Genomic DNA, 24,541 nt, shown 5'->3' with positions numbered 1-24,541 from the left:
TCCTGTCGCACAGTCACAAACACAACATTACCTAACGCGTACTGTTATTTTTCTTGTTAGACCAGATATTGAAGCACATATTTACTAGATGATGTCAATGAAGTGCTCTTCATGATTTTTTTAGATGCTGATAGAGAGGACACACAATCAATAAATCCCCTCACAATGAACATGAGCTGCTTTCTCCCTCTGACAGTCAATGACACACCAGTTGTTATCGCAGTCATTTGTTAAAATTGATTATGACTCCAGGCTGGAATAGATCCGTTGTTCATATACACAATGAAACTGTTTCAGGTTATAGATTTAGACCAACAGTTTGTTTTTCACATCGTTGATCAGGTGTAAGTTGAGTATTTTGGGATCTTTTACTGACTTGCAGGCCTGGACTGCTTTGTAGCAAAAGATATAAAGAAAGAGAAGGAGAGGAGAAAAGAAGAAGTGCACACTGTCCAGTTGCAGCTCAACTCAGTGGGCTCACAGGGTCAGACAAATGAGTGCTCGGTCCTGCTCTCCTCATCTCTCTCTTCTCATGTTGTCACGCACATGCAATGCTGCCGCTGCAAAAAAAAAACTGCACAACTCACACACTCTGCACACTCTCTGGAAAGCATGCCAGTGGTTAACAAGCGTGCCAAAAAATCCAGTCCATACCACTTTTTGTGTTAGTTGTAGGATGTGTACAGATCCTAAGTCAATCCTCTCATGTAACCACTTACACACACACAGTACGCTCTCATGCAGCGTCTTCCCTCATTATCTCCTGTTTGCTCGCTGTTCCTCCAAGTCTTTTCCTCATTGTGCATGTGACAAAGCATTTGAGAGCTTCTTCAATTCATAAAGCCTTTTTTTTGTTTGGATGGAAGAGAATTCAAAACCGTCAAATCATTGAGGTGTAAAATCAGATTTGAATTACAGTGGGAGGATGAGAACGACAGGAAGCAAGAATGGGGGTGGATTCAGGTTTAAAAAAGAATACAGAAAAAAAAACAGCATTAAAATGTTTCCAAAACCATTTGCCTTTACCATAAAACCCACCAATCCACTTAGTCTTTATAGACACTGGAAAAATGTGCACCATTGTGAGCATTGGTTTTAAACTCCCTGAAGACTTCCCTAAGCTTGTTATCCAAGAATTAATTACCTGGACTTTGGCTGCATCTTTCACAGGAGGTGTTAAAGCAGAGTGAAAGACTCTATTGTTTCACTGGTCTGTAGAAAATACCAGGAAATATGCTGCTAACGTTGTATTGTACAAACTAGTTCAGTTATGCATATGAACTGAGGAGGTCATGCTTTTGGTACAGATTTGCAAAATGCAATCTTAATCTTGTATTCACTATGAAAAAAATCTAAGCACAAATGTTACGAGATATTTAATGCATTTGTTTTCCCTTGTCTTCAGACAGATTTTCATTGAAGCAAGAGTATGCAGATCTGTAGGGTCTGGACTGAGTAAAGAAGCTTGTCCCTTGTAAAGGACACAAGTTCTGAACCTGAAGAACTCATAGTTTTGGGGGGAACCTTTAAATCTGGGTGTTTGTGATGAAGGGATCAGCTGTGTTCTCCTCTGTGTCACATTTGATCTTTGTAAAGTCCAAGAAGCCGTACAGTTATATTCAACTATCATCTATGTGACACCAATGAAATACTAATAACATATTAAACAACAACACAGAGTACATGCTATATGCTTTACTAACCACCACACAAAAGGCAAGCTTAATTTGCACATGCAATTAAATGTGATTTTGCAGTGTCCATTCTGCCTTGTATTAGCAAACATAGCTAGAGAGTCGTCTAGTATTTGTCAGGTCATGTGCACTAAAAGGAGCTGCACTGACCCACTGTGCAATAGTCACATCTCACAAAAAAAGAACACATTTTCTACTACTGCTATACATTTTTAGTTGTGCAATCCAATTTTCTCTTGTGCAATTCATTTTTTTTAATTGTGCGATATACATCATCCACCATTTAATATACAGTACTTTCTGTGTACACATGGTTTTACTTTAATGCACGTTTGCACTTAATGTGGATGCATACATGTTGTGCATTTAAGATGAAGTATTTCTTAATTTCATTGTATAAGGACAAAAGGGCTTTTTATTTCCAGCCTATATGTTGTTCTAAAGGACGTCATTAATTAATTTAACATGTTTGCATAAATATATACTTACGGTATATATTAGTTTAGAATTTCTTGTTTAATTTGACATACTCTACATATTCAATAGAAGGTGTATGTAGCAATAGAATACTGTTTCTCATGCAACACTGTCCTCATTTACCCTTCCTAATGCTGAGAACATGAATGTGTGTGTGTGTGTGTGTGTGTGTGTGTGTTTATGACTGAGGGGATGGTGGATCAGTGTTGTGTTTGTACTCTATACGTTGGCATTATGCCCCAAGCATCTCACATTCAGCCATAAAAAAACATCCTAACTGGAGAGAAACCAACGCTGAGACATGCATGCACTTATTTATTTCTGTTTTCATTATGACTTTGAATATGCTTAATTAAGCAAACCTTCAAAACTAATCCTAAAACAGGCATCCATATGCAGGATGGAGGTAGATCTAAAATAAGAGGTTTCCAAATGTTCCAATGATTCTCACTTCCTTCGTTCTCTTTCATCTGGAGCCAATTTTTGCCTATATTACTCTAAAATTGCGATCCTTCTCAATTTCTACTGCCATTTATCATCCACCAAACATAATGCTAGTGCTGTCACTCTAAGTTAGCACTTTACCTCATGGATTTTGTGCCTCTGCGCTGATGCCAAGTTGGTTTAAGACTGAACAGGATTAATATTTATTCATCTCAGGGGGTCAAAGGGTTCACAGCATCAACACTCAACTGAAGATGGATGAATGAACACGCATCAGCTCAAAGCAAACAGTAAATGGTTTCATGATTATACTGCAGCCCACAGGGAAGAGTGTATATCTACTTAAATGGATACATCACTCAACACTGGTTGGCTCTCTGTTATCTAAACCATTCATGATTTGAACTACATACTATGATCAATCTGTAAATGAAGTTCAAAAGCTTGAAAACAGAAACTGACATTTAAATGTGGCTGGTTTTGGGAGTTCAGTGGAAATTCAGTTGTATGTCAAACAAATGCATCCACACCATAATACAGGATCACAAGCTTAGCATCGGATTCCTCCTAAAAACCCAAACTAATGCCTGACCTCTGCTTCAGGAAACTCGTCTATTTATCCACACAGTAATGCTGTTATGAAATTCAAAAGCTCCACAAACTCTTAAAAGCAACACCAGCATAAAAATGATACTTTATTTATGTGGTATGCAGAAAAAAAAAAGAGAAAAAAACAACACAAGTTGTGTGTGTTTCACATCCAGTGTGCAGCTTATCTCAATAACTCCACCATGACACATTCACAGACAAACACTTTTTATGCAGAGTAGATGCACAAGATCGTTTAAAATTTCATTTCAATCCATCACGTCACCGTATTTTGTCTTTCCGGGTCCTTTTGGTTCGTCTGGTTTCGACACTGCAAGACAAACATAAACACAGGTTAACAGAGGTGACACAGCTTAAGGAGTTAGTGCCTCTTGGTAGCAATGTAGCTCTTTCTCTATATTTAATAAAGTTATGACACATATGCTATGACACAGTCTGAAATTAACAGCAATGCCTCTCTATGACCTGTGAAAGCAATCAAAATAATCTGTGACTTGACTAATGATTACGACGCTGCCTTTTTGAATGCCAGTTTCCGCTCCAGTAGGGGAGGTGTCACATGACAAGAAACAGCATTCCTTTTATTTGGTTTACCATATAAACAGCGAATATTCATAATGAGTGACATGTCTCACTTTCAAAAATAAAGCAGTGTGACATTTTTGGTCAGAAAACATCAAATGGGTGTGTGCAGGAGAAACTCAGCAAAGAGATAACAGGCATCACTTTGTCAACAGGGCTCGCCAAAACCAGAGTTCCTCACAGTAGCTTTGCAGACATATCCGGATTAAATTTGGATTTAACAGAACAAGTATAGTCTAATCAAAGATGTATGTTTGATTTTTTACACTGAGCACATTTCTGAAAATTGTATTATATAAACAGAAATAATGCAATTAAAAACCATATCACAAATGGTCTTGTTTACTCTTGTAGACATTGGTAGGAACAGTTTAGTAACCAACTAAAAACTCCACATAGGACCTTTAAATTATTACTGACTAACCATTACATTAGATTAGTTTTAAATGTTGCATTTTGTTCTATTGTTGATCTGTTCTGTTCCCATTGGATACACTTTGTGCTGTATGTTGATAGGAAAAGGTATGTCTATAAATAAAGTGAAAGGGATGGCGAGGTAGTCCGAATCTATACACTGCACTCACCCTGAGGTGGTGATCTGTCTGGGACGTTTCCTGTTTCTAGCAGAATCCAGAGGTCTGAGCATTTCTGCGTTTCCCAGCGAGTTACTGCATAGCTTCCTAATGACGAGGCCACTGAGAAAGGAGAGAGCGGTAAGGTGAGTATAAGTATGGGTGGCTCTTCATATAATCATTGAGTTCTTGTGCTCACTTTCACATTTCATTCCTCACCTACTGAAATGAGTAAGTTCCACTGAAGAGGATAAGGCAGCTTCCTCTGGAGAGCTTTCTGAAGAGCAAATAAAGTGCCAGCGCCTGATAGAGAAACAAAAGACACATCTCAATTAACATCAAGCAGCAACGTGGAACATTAAAACATTCTGTTGGCCATTCAATACCAATTTCTTTCATGCTTATGTCGAGAGCACTTAGAAAACAGTGTACAGCTGTCGTTCTATTGACTCTATTTTGTTTGAGGCACTGGTTTCCATTACACAAGAGACTACACACTGATGATGAATTTCATTTTGACTAATCTGGAAATTTAATACATACAGTCCTTATCAGTAGCAGCGGTTTTATTGTATTTGAGGTTGTATAGGTTCAAAGTTTAATCCAGAGTTTGATATTTGTCTGAGTTCTTTTGTTTATTGTTGTTTGGAAATGTCTGCTGACATTTTTTTTTATTAAAAAAACCCCAACAAAAACAGATGCATGGGTGTTGATTTTTTGGGGGAAATTGTTGAGGAGAATGAGACCCTCTGAAGAGGTCTGAGGCGCTCAGAGTGGTATGCGTCTGTAGTCCTGATGAATTCAAGACCTTTTCATGCACACCACTCTGAGTGCCTCAGACCTCTTCAATTACTCATCTTCACAGATTTTAAATTACAATGAAGAAACAATGTAGAAATTACTGCATCAGAAAAATCTGTTCCAAAGTTTAGTGAAACAAAAAAGACAATGCCCCTATATACTTCAATTGTGTACTTACAGTATGTATCAGCACATGTATAGGTTAATTATGTCGTATTACAGATGATTAAAGTTTCTCATTTTAAAATTAATTCTAATAAAACTCAATGGCTAACATCTTTCGTGTTGAACTAATGATCCATATGAAAGCTGGTATTATTTTAAAACGTTTAGGACACAACAGTCATTGCTTATTACTGTGATGAGTTCAGTGTGCAGCATGTCATTAAACACTGCTTTACTGTCATCAGAATAACCTGAAGAGTATAGCGCCCTCCTGTGGCATACTTCCAAATAACGTCATTTACTTTACTTTACTGCAAGAGTATGCATTTGTCTATGGACAATTGAAACGGTGAAAGTTGGTTAAAATGTTAGTTCTCGGACACGAATTCAGAAATTACTCAAAGGATGTGCAATCCTTAATGTATGTGTGCAACAATACCTTTAATGTCTGCTAAATGTTAGTCTAAAAAACGACTATTATCTGTGCTTTTCTAGTGCATGAATTTCATCACTTACCAAGTACAAAGGTGCCAGTCCCCTTCATGAAGGCGTGAGACTGACAGGCTGCATAACTCCCTAAACCCTGGAGATGTGAGCAAAACAAACATTACAGCAATTATTCAACTATGAGTCCAGTTAAAACTGTCCATTGCAGTCTTATGAGACACTGCAAAAGTGTGAATATTTGCAGCATCTAAATGATTTGACTCAGTGTCCTCCAGAGATCATCAGTCAAGTACTGTAGAGGTAAGAATAACAAACCAAAGCTCACCGGATGTTTCGCAGCCAGCGCGTCGTCCACTTTGGTGAGACCGATATTCACCATCTTTTAAGTTTCTGTAAAACGAGAGGTTAATTTAAACTTGACATTAACTCATGTTGAAACTGTACATAACCCTGCTGTTACGAAACGTCCGTGCCGGAGACCAAGAAATACAAACACAAGAGAGGGAAAGCTGTTTGTATAAAACACTGGCGACACCTATAGGTGGGGAGGGTGTACTGCAGCTCATGGCCAAGGAGATTAAACAAAGTAAAGACTCGGTGTTTAGGAGGCAAAATATAAAAACATCATACATTGATATTGAAAATATAACATTTCAACCAACACACACAATATATGGATAAATATGGATATGTCATGTAAGGGCATTTTAAAAACAAAAAAAAGCTTAAATAAGTTTAGAAAAATTAAAAAAAAATCAGTAATTATGAATAATTGTGTCAATTACAAGAAAAAAGAAAGAGAAGTTTTGTTAAATTTCTGGATTCAAAATCCCCAAAGAATAAATTTTAAAAATTTTAATTTAATGCTATTATCATCAGTTCATAGGGTAACTGCTCTTTTATCTCCAGATAGAAAACAATCTGGTAGACTCACTTTATCTCAAGAAAACAAAACACTCATATCTTAAAATAATTAAAACAAGAAAGCAACCTTTGTTTGGTTGTTTGTTTGTCGTAGGCACCCGCCTGTGGAGATGCAGCTTCACAAGATGAAGACCAATCCTAATGTTATCTTTAATCACAATAAAAACATTATGTGAGACAGTCCTGTGTTGGATCTCGACTGAAGAAGGGTCTGATGAGTTGATCAAGCTGTTTTCAAAAGGCCCTCCATGAACAAGGGGGTGCTTCAGCACTCCTCATCTGGAGTTAAAGAGGAAACAACTTTGCTTTTGTCATGATAAAAGGTTGATTTTCTTATTATCCCTGAGTAACAAATCCTTTTTGTCCAGGTAACCGCCCCTAACTGTGGGCTACAGTAGCTCAATCTGTAGGGACTTGGGTTGGGAATTGAAGAGTCACCAGCTCAAGTCTAGAAATTGGTCTGGTTGCTGGACAGGTGCAAGTTCACTTCCTGAGCACTGAATAGGTGCCCTTGAGCGAGGCACTGAACTCAGCAAACCAGCTCAGGATATTACCCTGTAAATAATGTTTGGATTTCTCAGTATTCATTAAATCTTCATGGATTTAGATGAACAATTTATGGCAAATCTGAAACCACTCTTCCAACAGATATACTACAGTAGTATATCCACCCACAAGGTTGTATTTTTTTCCTTTCCTTGCTAAGCTTCATTACAGCAGCATTAAGACTTGGCCCCTGTAAACAAACAAAGACGTGAACGTTTTGGCTTTAACAGTCATCATAGTGACCTCAACAGCACAGCTTGCTGACATCTGATGTTTGATCCCTCGGATGATCTTTGACCTCAGTGACCTCGGGTTCCATCTAATGCTGGATGAGCGAGGGGAAGAAGAAAAAAATGAGGCAGATGGAGAAACCCAACGACTGCTGCTGCTGAGATAAAAGTAACAACACAGGCTTAAGTTACAAGACGGCTAAAGGAAAGCAGCTGTGCTTCTGTTTCATGTCATCAAGGAGACAGAATGGATTGAAAACTACTTCTAGAGATGTAAACTAGCCCACCCCGTGGACCACAGGCACTGCACGGCGGGACCCGTAACACCACTGCCAGTCCATCCAACACCTCGAAAAGAAACTTTAAAATCCACATGGTTTAAAGTTAGGAGTAAAATGATAAGTATTACAGACACTCAAACATATTTTTTATTTTATTTATTATCATTTAACATTGGAAAAGCAACTGTCAGTTAACCTTAACTGTTCTTCCATTCACATATTGTATCTCTTTATTTCTATGGTGATTAATGTTTATAATCTTACAAAACAAAAAGATTTCAGACACAATCTGTACACTCCGAATTGCAAATCACACCCCCTCCCTTCGACCCATCAACGACAAATACGCAAACACTGGGAGCCAAATTTTAGTGCAGTGTTGAAAACCTGTTCTCACACTCACACATACGCACACATACATACAAAATGAACAATCAACAAGTAGCATGTACGTCTGTGGATTACATGCAAACCAAATGTCTGGACTCCTCACCTAAGACACACAAGGACACATTTAGCAGGTGTGCACTGTAGGTAATACAAGGAAGGCAGGCGATTTAGGAGAAGCACAACCAAGAAAGAAGGAAAAAAAAAAAAAAAAAAAAAAACTCGCAGGAAATGGTTCAGCTCATTAAACCATTCTCTGAAATATAATGGACAAAGAAGGTGTGTAAAGGGGGGAATTCAAGTTTTACACTCCCAGACATCTCTCACATGGAAGATTTCTTTAAGTGACAACGATGGTGTGCAGTGTTTTCATGGAAAATCTGGATGGGCAACACAGAGTAGGACTCACTTATGCATTCAGGATCCAAAGAGGGCAGTCGAATGACAGGTTTAAAGTGTTCATTCCTCGTCCCTGCCCGACAAGAAGGGACATAAAAAAAAAAAAAAAAAAAAAAAAAAGGTCCCACCTTTATGATGCTTACCTTCAAATATCACCAGGACAAAAAAAAAAAAAAAAAAGCAAAACAACAGACAGGTTCCACAATCAAACATTTTAAATAAATATAGCTCCATTGATAGAATTTCTTCAAAAATAAAATAAAAATAACCCTTAGAGCAAACTCTCACACAGACTGAGCACAACCCAACACGCGCGCATCATAACCCTGCAGGTGCAAATATTGAAAAGAGAGGTCTGTCCTTTAAAAACTAGCAAACCACAGACTGACTGGAAGGATGGAAAACGGTTGATAGAGGAGTGCCAAACTGCACGTCAGAGTAGACTTTGGTAGAAACTTTGCGTCTGGAGAACGTGGACTTGTTATTTTGATCATCGCCTGTTTCAGTACCGATAACACCAGAAAAGGCCTTTAAATTTTGAGAAGTCACTTTGTCTTTTTAAAGTGGATTAACTCCAGTTACTTCAGCTCATTAAAACGTTGTACCGAGTCTTGAACAAGTGTGGCCAAATGTATAGAAAAGAAAATGATCAAGATTTCACAAAGACTTCTAAAAAAAGAAAAAGAAAAGAAAACAGTCCTTAATTTGGCAGCTACTTAATTATCGAACTGTGAAAATATTAAACCCAACGATTCCTGACGGTGTCATATGGCCCCTTTAGGAAGAGAGGAGACGTACAATAACCCTGCCCTGTAGACCGTGTTAATATCCTTCAGTACATATTTGTATCACACATACACACATAAAGAAGCATACACACATACACATTCAATACTGGTAGTGTGATTGACTCAGTGAACTCTGATGTGTTGTGGTTGGCTGAGTGGGGGCGAGGGGCGGGGTTAGAGGGGGTACGACAGACAGACGGACAGGGAGGTGGCTAAGGTGTTGATGGCCATGAAGACAGCAGCCGTGTGCAGCAGAGAGGTCAGAAAGGGAGCGATACAGTGAAAAGGTCCATGTCCCATTGTACCAGCTGAACGACAGGTACTGCAGCCCCTGGGGTCTCCCTCCCCACACACCCCCCGAACTTTTGCACAGACGTCACCGCACCCAGCGGCTGGGGAGGGGAGGAGGGGGAGGAAGGAAAGTGGATGACGACGACTCTTTGCATTGTGGTCCAAAGAAGCTTGTCCAGTTCATCAACAAGACAACTTTTCCCCCCCTCACATACAAAACCATAGCAGCAAGTAGAGCTCGAGGGTCTCCCCCCCTCGAGAAAAAAACAAAACAAAAAACACAACTTTCCCCGTCATCCACGTGAAAGCAAGCTATGGAGAAATACCAGTTCTGGGAAGTGGCAGATGTCTTTAGACTCCTTATCCTCCTTCTATTTACCCCCAGAATCCATCAAGCAACCAACATTGTCCTCAGTCGTTAGTCTCTTGTCAGCGTTTCCCCCCCACGTCGCACTTCCTCCCTGCTCCCCTCCCTCAAAGTCTAGCCCTGCTCCTGCCTCGTTCTCCTCTCCTCTGCTCTCTCCCAGGCGAGGACAGATCATCGCTCGGGCTCCGACTCCAGGGCCAGCACCCGCTTGCGCTCGCGGCACTGCTTCTTGTGAGCGGGCCAGTCCCTCTGCTGACACTGGGAGCCGCAGTAGCGCGCCACCTGGCAGCGGCCGCAGATGTTGAACTCCCGGAGCTGCAGGAAGACAAAGAAACTTGATCATTCTTTTTCGCTCTTGATCAATTAATTAGGCCAACTGAACTCTTCTTTACAAACTAAAGACTTGGATTTAGGCCAGTTTAAAATCGTACCCTTCTCTCGATGAGTGAACAAGGAGGATAATGACACTCGTAGTACGTGCAGGAGCACTCCTCTTCCTCCACCAGCTCCCCGTTAGCGTTGTAGTAGCGCGTGCGGCTCAGTTCCAGATACTGCTCCTCCACCGGGTCAGCAGGTACTTGCTGGATGGCCAGCCAGTACAGAGACTGCTCTCTAGGCAAAAACCAGCACAACGGCATAAAATCAGTAATGTGTCACTTTTTAAACCTGATACAGATGGAAGAATGCAAAAAACAAACCCAGATTACTGTTTCATGATTTATATTCAGCTAGGGTACGCTGTAGCGTAGTCCTACCTCTGCTTGCTGGAAATCTCCTCTGGTTTGGGGCTCCAGCCCACAGGCACCAGTCTCAGGTTGTCTAGCCTGTTGTCCACAGTCACAGAGTTTATGTGGATGACTTGAAAACTGGGGGCGATGCCTCCTCTGTGCTTCTCCCTAGGTCAAGACATACAACGAGATTCAAAGTCAGTTCAAAAAAATCAGGACAGTTCACTTGGATGACCCTTCATATATTCAGTGTAATGGAGGGAAAAGGCACCGACATAAAATAAGATTTATTCTTCTCCCTGCTCCTTTCCGAACATGATAGGATTGTGAATACTTGTGAAAAAAAACAAACTAAAGGCACCGACGAACATGGAAGGACTTTCTTTAATGACAGTCAAAGCACAGAAATCTGATGTTGACCTTTAAGTACGATAGTTAGCCACTGAACTTTCACAGTTCCATTCTTTAAATATCAAACTACTCAGCTTTTTGACACCAGCAGGAAGTGTACGGGCAGTTTTGACATCAGTCTGCGGGTAAAAACATTTTTTCTAGACAAGAACTGGGGCGCTGGTGGCCTAGAGGTTATTTTCGCATGCCCATGTCCCATATACAGAGTAGCATTGTAACGATACATCAACCTAGATCAATTTATCCATCGGTCGACCGATGATTCAATCAAATCGGTGGAAAGTGAAAACTTCGATCTACATCGTCATCTTTGATATGCTTTTATTTTTCAATCCTCCCCGGCAGGACCTGTTGGACAGTTTCCACCCAGCTGCACATCTTCCTGAACCTTCAAACGAGCTCGCCACGGGTGCATTTTAACAAGCAGCCGAGATAAAGAGAAGATATAAACTCGACTTTAAGGACAGAAGAGCCGAGTGGAAATTGTTTTTTACATGTAGGTTTACACCTGGGCGGGTTAGCCTGGCTTTATTCGCCGAGCCTGCGCTGCACTGTTCCGTTTAATAATCCGTACATGATCGTCATCCAAGATCTTATGGATAGAAAGCAATCTCCCATCGCTAACTACTCACAGCTGAAGTGGTACGAGCAGCGCTTAATACAGTTTCTGTATGTAAACAAAGAGAGAAGCCTGCTGTTCCTGGAACAGTGCGACGTCTCATGTTAAATAGATCATATGATTATAAGCAGCCTGAAGTGATCCAAGCACGACAGCAGCTCTCTCTCTGTCTATCTTAAAAACTCTGGACCTTTTTCTTGTTTTACTGGAGCCTTGATTTTGATAAATAGAGCGGAAGGTCCATTCTTCACTGCATCGAGTCACAGATCTCATCTCAGAATGACTGAACTGTACCCACGCTTCATTGATACAGCGTCAGAAAGAATACAGGGCTAAAATGAAGTAGAAGAACATTAACTATTCAACAGATAATCGATCAGAACGCAGGACAGACATGTTGGTGCTAGAAAGAAAACGGGCCTCGACTACTCAGAGTGTGAATCTGCTCCTAACGGCCCTCACAGGAGATCGCCAGCCGGAGTTGAGTGTCGGTAAGTGATCTTCGCCCAAGTTTTTGTGGTGTGTGAAGCGCTGTCGGCTGTCGCGGTTGGGAGGAATTTCTGATTGGCTGTTCAGCTAATGAAACAGGAGACCAAGTGGACGGGAAGACAAACAGAAACACCTCTTCTGTTCTTGTGTCCACTAATAAAAGATCAGGGCTGACAACGGCAGTGCTATTTTTAACTTTTGATTCCACATTATTCTCGATTACATGTACCTATATTTACGAATGTTGAGTGACAGCGGGAAGAAAACGGTTTATTCTTCCTCGTCCTCTCCGGGTTTCACTTTTTTGAAATGACGGTTACAGACTACCTCCGCCTGCTGCCGTGGAGCGTTATTTCCTCTCATGCATGTGCAGAACGTACGTGGTGGTTGGTCGTCGGCTGTAGTATAGAGCACAACGTGAGGCGATGCCACAGGTGGCCTTCGTTGCCTCGAGTTCTTTGCCGTCTGCCTGGTGTTTTGGGGCCTTAAGTCACCCGCAGCCTCAAGTACAGAATATTTAGTATTATTATGTCGGGTCATATGGGGCATATGGGTTTTCCCCTTTTTTAGCTGTGCTGCTCTGTCACATGTGAGGGATGTGGAGACAGTGCCTTGGGAACTGGAAACAACAAAGTGATCCAACTCAGCCGCTTCTAAAGCGCCAAAAGCATCGTGTTCTGCAAAAAAAAGTTTTCATATTGATGCACATTGAACAACTTGAATCCCAATACCAGCATGTCTTTGAAAATACTGACACGCTGATTGTCATGTCTAATATGTTTACCTGAAGTTACAAAGAGGTGCTACGGGCTTCATCTTGTGTTTGTTTGTTTTTTTATATAACAGACATGTCGTCAACAGAACTTCAACTTTTGTATACAAACCAGAAGACCTGACAACACAACCGACCTAATCATCAAATGACTCACCAGAGCAGCTCGTGTAGTGGCCGTCCTGCCCAACGGCCTTTACCGATGTCAAAAGCATAAGCAAAGATCTTTGCTCCATTTCCATCCGCATCTACCTCCATGCGTGCCTGGAAATGAATAATGTGGTCGTTAAACACGAGCACTATGTGAAAGACAGCAACAGCAAAAATGTGTTAATAAGATCCTTATTGTTAAACTTTTTGATTTACCTCAAAGGCGTAGTTTTCCACCAGTGGTATGTCCTGCTCATCGATCAGTGTGTACTTTGTCTGAAATGAGAGAATAGACAGTTCTCGTTTATAATTGACACTGGAGTTTTCTTTGGTAGTCCTGCTTGAACAACTTTATAAAAAAGGGGGGGGGGGGGAATAATTGGGGGGTGGGGTCTTGAAAAGAGACCTAAACAAGAAAAAGCCAAGATGGGAGCAGAACCCAAATAAGATCTTAAATGTATTCGAAATTAACAAACACATACGTTACATCAGTAAAACAGATGTTTACAAGTTCGAGTTCGTCAAGAGTCAGATCAACTTGTTAACTCATCTGAAAATGTTTGCAGTGTAGGTTTGGATGCATTTTAACTAGATAGCTATTCCTGCACACACCGTTAAACTGTTTAGTTTCATTTTTTGTAAATATAATGTTTTTCTTTTTTTTGTGTTAAAGTTTATTTATTTTTGTGGGAGAACTGTGGTTTTATAGTTTAGTATTTCTGCATCTATTTCTATGACTCCTTGGGGTTTCAATCCAGCCTCAGCCTTTTTTGCAGCATGTCAACCTGGACTCTCTTCTTCTAAAATGTCCCGTCTCTGTTTGGCTGTCCTATCCAATCGAAGCGCAAAAGCCCCAAAAATAATAAAGGAAAATAAAACTTGATGATTCACAATACTTTTTTTTGACAAAGAAAGCATGCTCATAGTCCACAATCATCCCAGAGGATAACAGTTGAACTCCTATATGGGAATTTGCCTGACACGTGACAGCTGCACAGGACATAAGCAACAGAAATTTATTATAATGTACTATAAAAATCTTTAAAAGTTACATTATTTTAGTAATCTCTTTAGTGCATCATCACCCGATGTAGTTATTTTTGACAGTACCACGTTTGGACTCCAACAAATATAAACGAGCTGAAACTAGTTTGAGCTTCCTGAACTCTATAAATGGGACCCTGCACGTGCCAAGATGCCCACACTGTAGCCCCACACAGCACGGCACGGGTTTTCCTTCCTTCATCCCAAAAAGGGTCCAAACATGAACAGTAACACTTTGTGCATATCTGAACAGGACTGACATGGTGTGTAAACGAGTTATTAAAGAGTTGTTTGAAGCCCATGAGCCCTGTCACTCTGCAGGTGAGCAGCTGATCCGTCACATATCAAATCAAACCCGGGCTGCACGAGCCTGTCCTGTCTCGTGAGACCAGCAGTCGTAATGTAACGTCACATCTATACGAGAAATACATATGTCACTAAAGACAACAAAAAAAAAAAAATGTTTTCAGTCACAGCTGTTGGGTCGTACTGCCGGTGCATTGTCACGTTGCACAAAAGAATCAGTAGAAGAAGCGTGGTAATGGCTTCCTTATTAGCAGACACTTCACCGTGTAATCCAAATAACACAGTTAGCACTGCTAAGCTAACTGACTGCTCCATGTTTATGCCCACCACCGAGAAAGAAAAGTAAATCCAGTGTCTCATCTGTTCCTACATTACCAGACACATGTGACGTGAAAATTGGACACCCCCTGTGTTTACCTTTGGGGTACTATTACACCGTCTGATGCGAGACCAGTGCTAACCTGCTACATGCTAGTTAGCTTTAGCTCCATAGCGACACTGTGTAGATGGAGGAGGAAAACCTGTCCGGCTCGGCGCGGCCGGCGTCTATAATCCGTTTAAATACGGCGAAAATCACTGAGGATATACAACTCTAGCATCGGCAGGGGGTAGCTACACAATTCAGGAGAACTATCTCACCGACTCATCACAGCCAAACCTATTTTTTCCATGTTTTTTTTGGTACCCGCGGGCCCTTCCCTGGCCGCACATGGCAGCCCCGGGATCCAGCTCACCTTCCCGGCCACACGGCCGAGCCGCACGATCCCGAGCTTGAAATCCGACATCAGGAAGGACGAAGAAGCTCAGGGTCCAACCTAAAACGGTAGTCGGGGTTTTTAAAACTCGCAGGGGCAGCCCCTCAGCCCCGCTGCGATGCCAGTTCGGATTAACTGGTCGAGGTTCGCCCTGACTCCGGGTCTCTCTCCGGCAGCAGCCCCAAACCTCGGTGACACACCGCTGCTGCTGGCGCAGGACAGCCGACCGAGCAGGGGGGCGGGGCGCCAATCACACCGACCAATTAAAAACAGCGTTATGTTTTTTTTAATACGCGTCGTCTCAAAATTCTGTCCAATTGAAAAAGAGTATTTCTTAAGTCCGTCTTTTTTCAGTTGCTGCGTCATCACACGCTCGTGACCACTTCCCGACTTTTCGCGCGAAATATTTAATGACTGGTTGAATGTAAAATGTTGGCAGAAATATAATTGGATTACTTGCCGGTACATTTTTCAGTTATTGTTTTCATTCATAAATGTACATTTAGTTGAATAAAAACACATTCCATGCTTGGAGAAAAATCTGAGCAGTACATTTAGGTCTACACAAAAAACTACATAATAAAGCAAAAAAGGAGAGATAAAAAACCAAAACGCTGTGCCTGCAAAGTTATATTACAGGTATATTATTTTCGACTCAATTATTGTCTGTGTATCACTTCATTTTCCTTTTTGTGTAAAGGATTTGGGGAAAACAAATAGGCTAAACAGGAAACATGTCTGACAAGGTTGTGAATTGTTTGTGTATGGGCTACAAGTTATAGCGAGAGGGTAATTCAATTGGAGCTGTAGCTGACACATAGACTGTAAATAATTGTATTTTATACAGTCTATGGAGGCTTGCAGTTACCAAAGGCCATCAGTGATTCAATTTAAGATTTAACTTTATTGTCACAGTTGGAGATTTGCCTTGGACTTCACAGGGGCAAAATGTCAAATACATTCATTCAACAGTAACATGTCGGGTGAATAATTATTAAATTATTATTAATTATTAAAACCATATATATGTATTAATTAAGAAAAGTATTGAACAGTGCAGGAACAGTTACACATCTAAACACACACACACTTATACATACAGTGAACTGTTCACCAAGACCACCACAAATGCTACCAGTAGCTGAACTAAGTGTGTCATGTCACTGAGCAGGCTCACATGTTGCTTGTCCCAAAGTAGAATGCCACTCAAGTAATAATTAATTATTGGAAGTTAACTCCTTTATTTCGATTTTACGAAGGATAAGAGTTGACCGGATGTTAGTTCGAAACAGCACTTCCATTGACCGCCATTGATGCGCTTCAAAAGTCAAAAACCAACGGATGACGTCCCTGAGACTATATGTCCATGTTTTACATCCTATAGTTAAAACTCATTTTGGTATAGGAAGTATCAACTGGGAGAGCCTTGAAGTTGTTAAAATAAACACATACTGTCATATTGAAGAGAAAATACGCCACAAGAAGGACAAAACACACCATGCCACATTTGTAAGGTGTGAATTTAATAGGAATGTACAAAGGAAATAATCACCCTGGTCAAACTTGGAGCTGTTGTTATTTCTAAAGATGTTTTTCCTGTCTGTCTTCATTCCATCACAGCTGGCATGACTTCAAGTTCAGTTTGTAAAGTGAGTGAGCTCCCTCTGGAGAGCACGACCCATATTACAAAATCTTTGCATCTGCTATAAGATTGCCCTTCAGTTTATGAATTTTGTGAGAACTATAGAGCAATAAGGATTTAAAAAAATATATCTTAATTGGATGTTTCTGTCAGGCAAAACATCCTCCAAAGATCATTTTGATTTGTGATGAGATATTGTTTTCAGCATGATGAGAAACAAAAATAGCACTTGTAAAAAATCAAGGTTTGTAATAATACATAGCGCTTTTAGTCAAAGAAGCTTTGACTTAAAAACAAGCAACAATCAATATAACAAAACAAACTATCAATGCAAAGGAGGATGAAAAAGAGTAAAGTGATGTATTTTTTTAAGGGGGGAAATGTTGTTTCCCATTTTTCACAGAATCCAGTCTTTCCTTTCACAACAATCTTAGTGCATATGAGTACAATGTAAACACCTGAATCTTTTGTGTCTGCCAGCCCCAGCCATCATAAAGCAGCTTCTTGTGCTTGAAACACATGCAGCCTTGTTCTCAGCTAGTATCTTTTCAAAGTGAAATGTGGAAACCCACCTTGTGTTAGCTGGAAGGCATGACTCTCTTCTGTCAATCCCTCCTATCCAGTTACACACTGACACATGGAGCAGGCAGGAGTGGGAGTTGACGTTGTCTTGTGCTGATTTAAATTGCATTTAGATGTGTTCTGTTGTTTCCCAGAGATTCCTTTGGCTTTACCAAAAACGTATGGAAAAAAGCTCCTAAAATTATAGAAGAGGATGTAAATAAGGTAGAAACTCGTATTACAGCTTGACCCCTGCAGCTATACCCTTCAGGATGCTGAAGTTTAATTTTGGAATCTGATGGTTGAAGGTGGTTATCTGTAATTAAAAAGCTTTATTCCAGACATTGGGTGTGTTCTCAATATTACAAACAGAGGTGTGACTGCACATCTGATCCCTGCACACTGACATGATGAAATTGTGTCTACACCAATCAAACCAATAAGAGTATCAAGTAAACTTAAGTAATACTTTCATAAGAAATGTACATGTATACCATACAGTAAAAGGAAAGGTGATTAAAATTAGGTTAGGTGAACAAACAACATACAACTATTTAAAAAACAATAATATCAAGAAGTTTTTTTTTAATAATTGGGAATTTTGGTCTGGTGTTAAGTATTACAAAGCACACAATTACTATAATAATTATAAGTATCATTAAAATGGAAGAAACATGTTTATTACTTTAGTTTAAGTGAAATGAAGCCACAGCAACAACCAAAAACTATTATTGGAAACAGAAGTGAAAGGTGAAGGGGATAAAAGATGACAAGTTGAATGCAACCTGTTAAATTGACACTGAAACACCAGTATACACGTCTGTGATTGATTACAAACTCATGTCAAAGTTTAAAGGCGGTTATATGCTAACGCCCAAATCAAACAAGTGAAAATCAGCACAACAGATACCTTTTTTTTCTCCCTCTGTCAGCTCTGACCTCTGATGTCCGTGTTACTTCCGCGTTTCACCTGTTACACCTGTATTACTGCGCTGTGAAGGTGCGACTCCAGATCTGCCGGTGCACCTGTTGACTTATTGTGCCATGACCGAGGAGCTCACAACGTGCGAGCTAACATGCCCGACATCACCCGTCGACAAAAAGGAGAATTTTAACGGCGTGAAAATCGAGGACATGGATTTTGAACAGCCTATTTTCTCCGTTTTGAGCGAGGGGATGAAGGAGCAGCAGCAGGCGGGGGGAAATGGTTCCTGTGGCGGCGGCGACGTCGAGGCGCATGCGACCACCCCCACTGACACCGAGTCCGGGATCTTCTCGGGTGAGCTGTGTGTGGAGCATGAGTCCGAGCTGGACTGGTTCTGTGGCACCGAGCAAAAGCTTATTTGCTCCCATTGCGCCACCGTGGCCCCCTGCCATGGACACACGGTGACCCCTTTGGTTACCAGAGTAACAGCAGTCAGGGTGAGTGACTGAGTACACAGGTGATGTGTTCACGTGCAGCAGCTGTTAACTTTTTTTTTAATGTTTTTACTCAGCTGTGTCTTGAAATGTGTCGTTTAGGGTTAAAAAAAAAAACTCAGGAAGTTTACTTTCACTTGATATTTCCGGCCGTCTCACTTTTTAATCTGCACCATTTTTATCATGGGTTAATTGTTATTAATTTACACGCACATAATTTAAAAAATCTACTATCTTTTTCGATTTACTGGAAGACAATTCCTATTTTGATAGGTCACTTCTGACTGAGAGTGACACATGGTGTGAAGCTGCTGACTGACTGACTATAAGAAACTGAAAACTGTTTTCACACATTGGAAACTGTAGGCTATGTAATATATGTGCTTAGTCACTTTTTCCTGGGTGTGGGTGTGTCACAGTTACTCCTCTCTAATGCGTCTGCCTGGTATTCGAAAAGACAGGAATTTCTAGTTGGGTCTTCAGCTGATGATGTTCAGGCGTTGTGATGAGCTTATTTAAAAACCACAGTGTGTTTTTCTGTGTGTGTTTGTTCTCCAGAACCAACTGGTTGATGTGTGTGAGAAAATACAGCTGCAGGCTCAGAGAATTGAGAAGTTTATCGACCAGACACTGACAGCTAAAGAGCAAAAGCTTCAGGTGAGAAATGCTGCTGATCCCCACCCACTCGACCACACAGTAATTATCTCACACAGACACACTGCCCTCTCTAATACAGACTGTATTCAGTGTTTCACAAGTGCAAAGTTTTGTCATAATGTTGGCTCTCCTTGAGTCAAATGCAACTACCTTCACATACATCTTGTATTTATGTATGTATCTTTAATGACTCCCTGCTGCAATAATAGTTCTCTTTGCATTATTATCTTGAAGAAAAAAAACACCCTTACCTACCGAAAATTAATAACAGATTCACATTTACATGTTACTATGCTGGATTACTAAGAAAAAAGCTGAAAGCCTGCATATTTCAGGAACTGGAACCAGTAAATGATTAATAATGAATATGAACTTCTAACCCTAACCCTAACTCATTTCAGCACTTCTTCGTCAGATGAATCTGAATTCATCTGCTCAAAATACTAAAGTATTACCATGCTTGGCTTGTAATGTCGGAGAAAAAATCCATCATGTGAGCAACCTTTAAAAAAGCAAAAAACCAAACATCATTAGGTCGGAGTATCCTGGTCTATTTAAGCCGGGAAAGACGTTAAACACTATCTAAGTATTTACTAGTTTTGACATCAGATAAATGAGTTATTTTCATTATTGCCTTTTAGTAAAGGCTCAGTAAAAACATGTTTTTATGTTAGACATAATAACTCAATAAGAGACATGGAAAGTAATTTAGTTAATGAAATGCTTTGGTCTAAAACTTCTAATAAATTCACTATTCACATAAAGTAGTCCTGCTCATGGATTTACATATTGCCCACACTTTGAGATATAAATGGGTTTACCTACAAAGTTCTCATTTGTCCTTTGTTCATGGTCTTATGGTAAACACACTATGTCGACTTGTACTAATTTGAAGATGTCGGATTAGAGTTTTTTGTTTTATGACATTTAAAAACATCTTTTGTTTTGATTGTAGCATGTTTGGTAATAGATTTGTCAGGAGAAATAGCCTTTTAGAATTTTTTGTAACTCTGAAGTATTACGCTGGTGGATGGGATATATAAAGTCAAATGTAGCAGCTGAACTGAGAGTCGGGGTGATACTATGATGCAATAACATGCATTAACCCCCCCCCCCCCCCACACACACACACACACACACACATACACACACACATACACACACACACACACATACACACACACATACACACACAAAATTCTGACACAATTTCCTCCTTTCTCCTTGTCTGTCTGTCTGTCTGTCTGTCTGTCTGTCTGTCTGTCTGTCTGTCTGTCTGTCTGTCTGTCTGTGTGTCTGTCTGTCTGTGTGTCTGTCTGTCTGTGTGTCTGTCTGTCTGTCTGTCTGTCTGTGTAGGCAGCAGCAGTGCGAACAAGAGAGCAGGTCCTGGCTCAGGTCAGTGCAGCACGTGAAGCGTTGGAGGAGGAGGAGCAGCGTCTGCTGGAGGAGGTGCAGAGAGAGGAGGAGCGTGTGGAGCAGTGTCTCCTCACCCAGAGAGCTCACTGGAGCCAGGCTCTGTCCAGTCTGTCGCAAACACGCTCAGGCCTGGTGCACACGCTGACACACACTCCAGACGCACAACTGGCGGTGAGAGATTGAGAAATGATTGTCAGGAAGGAGAAATAATGGAGGAACTTGTGCTTTAATAACAATATCCTGATAATGGTCTGAAATTACTAAACCACCTCTTTCCTGTCTTGTTTTTCAGACGAGTGTCCAGAAGTTAGCTGAAAGGTAATTTTCTCATAATATTTACACGCTCAGGATTCTATCATTTATTGTCACTCAGAACATACTTGAATGACAACGTGTCTCTTTTTCTTGCTGTCTGTGTTTGTTTGTCAGGATGGAGGAGGCGGAGGGTGTTGGAGATCCCTGTGACACAGCTCAGCTCAACCTGAATCCAGCCTGCAGCGACAGCAAGCTGCTCAGAGGGCTGTGGGCCGCTGCGGTGCTGCTGGGGCCGAACGGTTTGTACATTTTTATTTAACTGTAGATTTTGACTTCAAGGTTAAGCAAATATGACATAAAGTGACAATAATTGACCCGTAACTTAGAAAAATCTGTACTTGTTTTTTTTTTTTATCGAGAAAGGGAGTCTGGAGTAAGGTCATCACCATGTACGATACTTGAAATGATCAAATTTCCGTTTTTGGAAGGATTGAAGGTTTTGAAAAGAGCCAAAGCTTAAAAAAACAACAACTTCAGAGCTTCAGTCATATTGTAACCTAAAGCTGCTGCACGAGAAGGAGAGAGACGACCACTGTGGTGCATTTAAATTCACAGTGAAAACCTTTTGTCAGACTTACATGAGACTTAGATTTTGTCTCTTACAAATTACTCTAACACATTGATAACTATATATTGGATTGTATAACATATACATAAATATACATATATATATATATAATAACATATAATCACGTTTAACTATTAAAGCATGTTAATAGCAATAACAGGACCTACCTGACCCTTACAGGGTCTCTAATGATACTGTTGTGTACAGCGCCGTGTCAGGAAGTGACCAACTAAATATTGACCCATGTTGCAGCAGTTTGTGACGTTCAATCCATGTTTTCATCTTCTCACAGCTTATGGATCATCCAATTTAAGGTTTGATGAGCGCACCGTGAGCCCCCTCCTGTCACTATCTGACGACTTCTGCACTTTGACCTTCCACAAAAAATCTCGCCGGTCGCTTCCCTATGACCCTGCACGATTTGACAGTTGGCCCAACGCCCTGGGCTCTCTGTCATTGTCCTCCGGCACCCACAGCTGGGTGGTGGATGTCGGCCAGAGTGGTGCCTTCAAAGTCGGGGTCTGCTATTCCTCTTTGGAGCGCAAAGGCTCTGGGAATGAGGCGCGGCTGGGTCACAACAGTAAGTCGTGGGTGCTGTCTCGCTATGATGGGGACTACTCCTTCTGCCATGCGGGGAAGAAGGTGCCTCTTCAGGTGGTGAGTAGACCCCAGAGGATCGGCCTGCTGCTGGACTGGCCTACTCAGACTCTGTTGTTTTATGAGCCAGACTCCTGTGCTATTCTGCACACTTTAACGCATCCTTTTGATGGCCCACTGCTACTGGCGTGTGCTGTGACTGACCGCAGTATCACCATTCTGCACTGACAGAGCGCTCACAACACCTAAAACTTTATGTCCTTAAACATGTGAAGAGGAGGATGACTTTCTAAGAAGCTGAAGATCTGCTGTTAGTGCAATCACAAAAGGAGAAATAATGTTTTCTTTTATATTCTTTGCCTTTTCTATTGGACTGGCAGTAGAAGAGAGAGAGGAAGTAGAGTGAGGTCGATGATCATCAAAGAGTGCCAATATGAGTGCCAGCGAGGTCCTTGCCTCTGAATGCTCGACAAAGCAACGTCGACCCAGGAGTGAATTTAGGATGATTCTTTCTGTATTCTTGAGTAGCAGCTGATGATTAAATGAGTCTTGTAAGAATTTAGACATCTTATGTGTTGATTATATAATACAGTAGCGCTAAAACAGTATTTTTCTGACTGGCAATGATTGTGATTTTTTTAAAGATTTTTCCATATAAAATGATCAGTTGCTGTGAGTCCCGAGACTCTTCAAATGAATATTTATTTCACTAGTTTGGCCAGAATTACACTAGGATACCACTAGAAAATATTTAGAGATGACTCTGCATGTGTGTAATATGGTAAATAAATGTGGTTGTTTTTTTAAATCACTGCAGAATACATTTCAATGAAATCATAAAAACTGTTTTGTGCATTTGTCTCTGTGATTTCTTCGGGCTTCAGTGTCATGAGTTTGTTCTTCTTCAAACCACAAAAAGTTTCATTTCTTGTTTGAATTTAGAATAACTCTGTGATTATGACTATTAGTAATAGAAATGTTACAATAATCTCCCTTACGAGTTTCTGCAGTTTATAGTGCATTTAGTATTGAATGTTTAGCTTGTTGTGATCACTAGAGGGCAGTACAGTCAAGTCCAGGTTTGACAACAGACAGTTGTGAGTCATCAACATGTGGTCCTGATGAATCATGCCAGATCATTAAAGGGAAAAAATATTACTCCAGGACCACGGACAGCTACAGGTGCTGACTACTTCTGTACTACAGTATTCGATACGTTCTCAGAAAGGCTTTATGCTCTCTGTCCCAAACGCTTGAACAGAAATTGGGAAAAGGGCCTTTGTGTATTCTGCATCCTCAGCCTGGAATCTGTTGCAGAATGACCAAAAACTCAAGGAGCTGGTGTCCTTGAATGTGATTAAATATAAAATGAGACATTGAAACAGATTCTATAGGATGTCAATGTTTATACCTCGACTGTTTCAAACACTTGACTCCTAGATTTGACTCATAGATGGTTTTATTTTAATCCCAAATGTTTTTTTGTAAATTTTACTTTTTCTGTCTTTGTATATCCGTCCTTAACTTTGTGTTTTTGCTCCTGCCCGTCTCGACCAGGTCTCTCTTGAAAAAGAGGTTTTTAATCTCAAGGGGCCAACCTGGTTTAATAAAAGTTAAATAAATAAAACATATTTAGACAAGGCAAATACATGCTACTTGTTTCACGAATAAACAATAATGCCTACATTTCTTATGTCGGTCTCATTTTAAGAAATTGCACCCTAAAAAAACTTTTTACCATTGAAATGTTGCAAGAATGTGTATATAATCCTTGAGGGACAATATTTCAAAAAAGTCCCTTCTTTAAATTCTCCACAGCTAATGATATCTTTAAAACTAGGAAAAGGTAGGTATTTACAGGACAATCTCTTTAAATTATCACCAGGGGGCGCCAACAAAAGTCAGAGATCCTCACAGGAGTTTTTTCAATGTATTGATTTCACTGGTTGAGGTGAAACTTAGTTTAAGCATCTTGTCTCCAACTATCGACTATCTACTTATTTCATTTTGGATTAAGAGATATGACGAAGGATTATTGATGGAGATTATTCTATTCTTAGATCAGTTTCAAGTTTTCATTTGAAGACT

The 24,541-nt window shown here is 40.4% G+C and overlaps 3 protein-coding genes across 3 annotated transcripts in view; 1 reads left to right on the top strand and 2 right to left on the bottom strand.

Annotated features, from left to right (window-relative positions):
- Nucleotides 1-3,297: 3,297 nt before the first annotated feature.
- tmem141 (transmembrane protein 141) lies at nucleotides 3,298-6,308 on the bottom strand. Its single transcript, XM_079364317.1, has 5 exons — nucleotides 6,117-6,308; nucleotides 5,861-5,927; nucleotides 4,598-4,681; nucleotides 4,391-4,501; nucleotides 3,298-3,534 (listed from the first exon to the last, which is right to left on the bottom strand). Exons 1-5 carry the CDS (start codon nucleotides 6,168-6,170, stop codon nucleotides 3,473-3,475), a joined length of 378 nt encoding a protein of 125 aa, XP_079220443.1. The 5' UTR covers nucleotides 6,171-6,308; the 3' UTR covers nucleotides 3,298-3,472.
- Nucleotides 6,309-7,901: 1,593 nt separating this feature from the next.
- On the bottom strand, nucleotides 7,902-15,538 carry zmynd19 (zinc finger, MYND-type containing 19). Its single transcript, XM_079364278.1, has 6 exons — nucleotides 15,258-15,538; nucleotides 13,390-13,449; nucleotides 13,181-13,287; nucleotides 10,760-10,900; nucleotides 10,436-10,616; nucleotides 7,902-10,319 (listed from the first exon to the last, which is right to left on the bottom strand). Exons 1-6 carry the CDS (start codon nucleotides 15,306-15,308, stop codon nucleotides 10,176-10,178), a joined length of 684 nt encoding a protein of 227 aa, XP_079220404.1. The 5' UTR covers nucleotides 15,309-15,538; the 3' UTR covers nucleotides 7,902-10,175.
- Nucleotides 15,539-16,833: 1,295 nt separating this feature from the next.
- The window catches only part of bspry (B-box and SPRY domain containing), a 60,223-nt gene continuing 52,515 nt past the window's right edge, over nucleotides 16,834-24,541 (top strand). Inside the window, exons 1-6 of the mRNA XM_079364429.1 lie at nucleotides 16,834-18,903; nucleotides 19,459-19,557; nucleotides 20,914-21,144; nucleotides 21,266-21,291; nucleotides 21,403-21,527; nucleotides 22,149-23,298. Coding sequence (XP_079220555.1) covers nucleotides 18,526-18,903; nucleotides 19,459-19,557; nucleotides 20,914-21,144; nucleotides 21,266-21,291; nucleotides 21,403-21,527; nucleotides 22,149-22,681 — 1,392 coding nt within the window. The 5' untranslated portion in view covers nucleotides 16,834-18,525 and the 3' untranslated portion in view covers nucleotides 22,682-23,298. The remainder of the gene's footprint in view (nucleotides 18,904-19,458; nucleotides 19,558-20,913; nucleotides 21,145-21,265; nucleotides 21,292-21,402; nucleotides 21,528-22,148; nucleotides 23,299-24,541) is intronic.

The sequence above is a fragment of the Symphodus melops genome (assembly GCF_947650265.1).
Source record: "Symphodus melops genome assembly, chromosome: 16".
NCBI lineage: Eukaryota > Metazoa > Chordata > Actinopteri > Labriformes > Labridae > Symphodus > Symphodus melops.
This window is presented reverse-complemented; position numbering and strand designations above follow the sequence as displayed.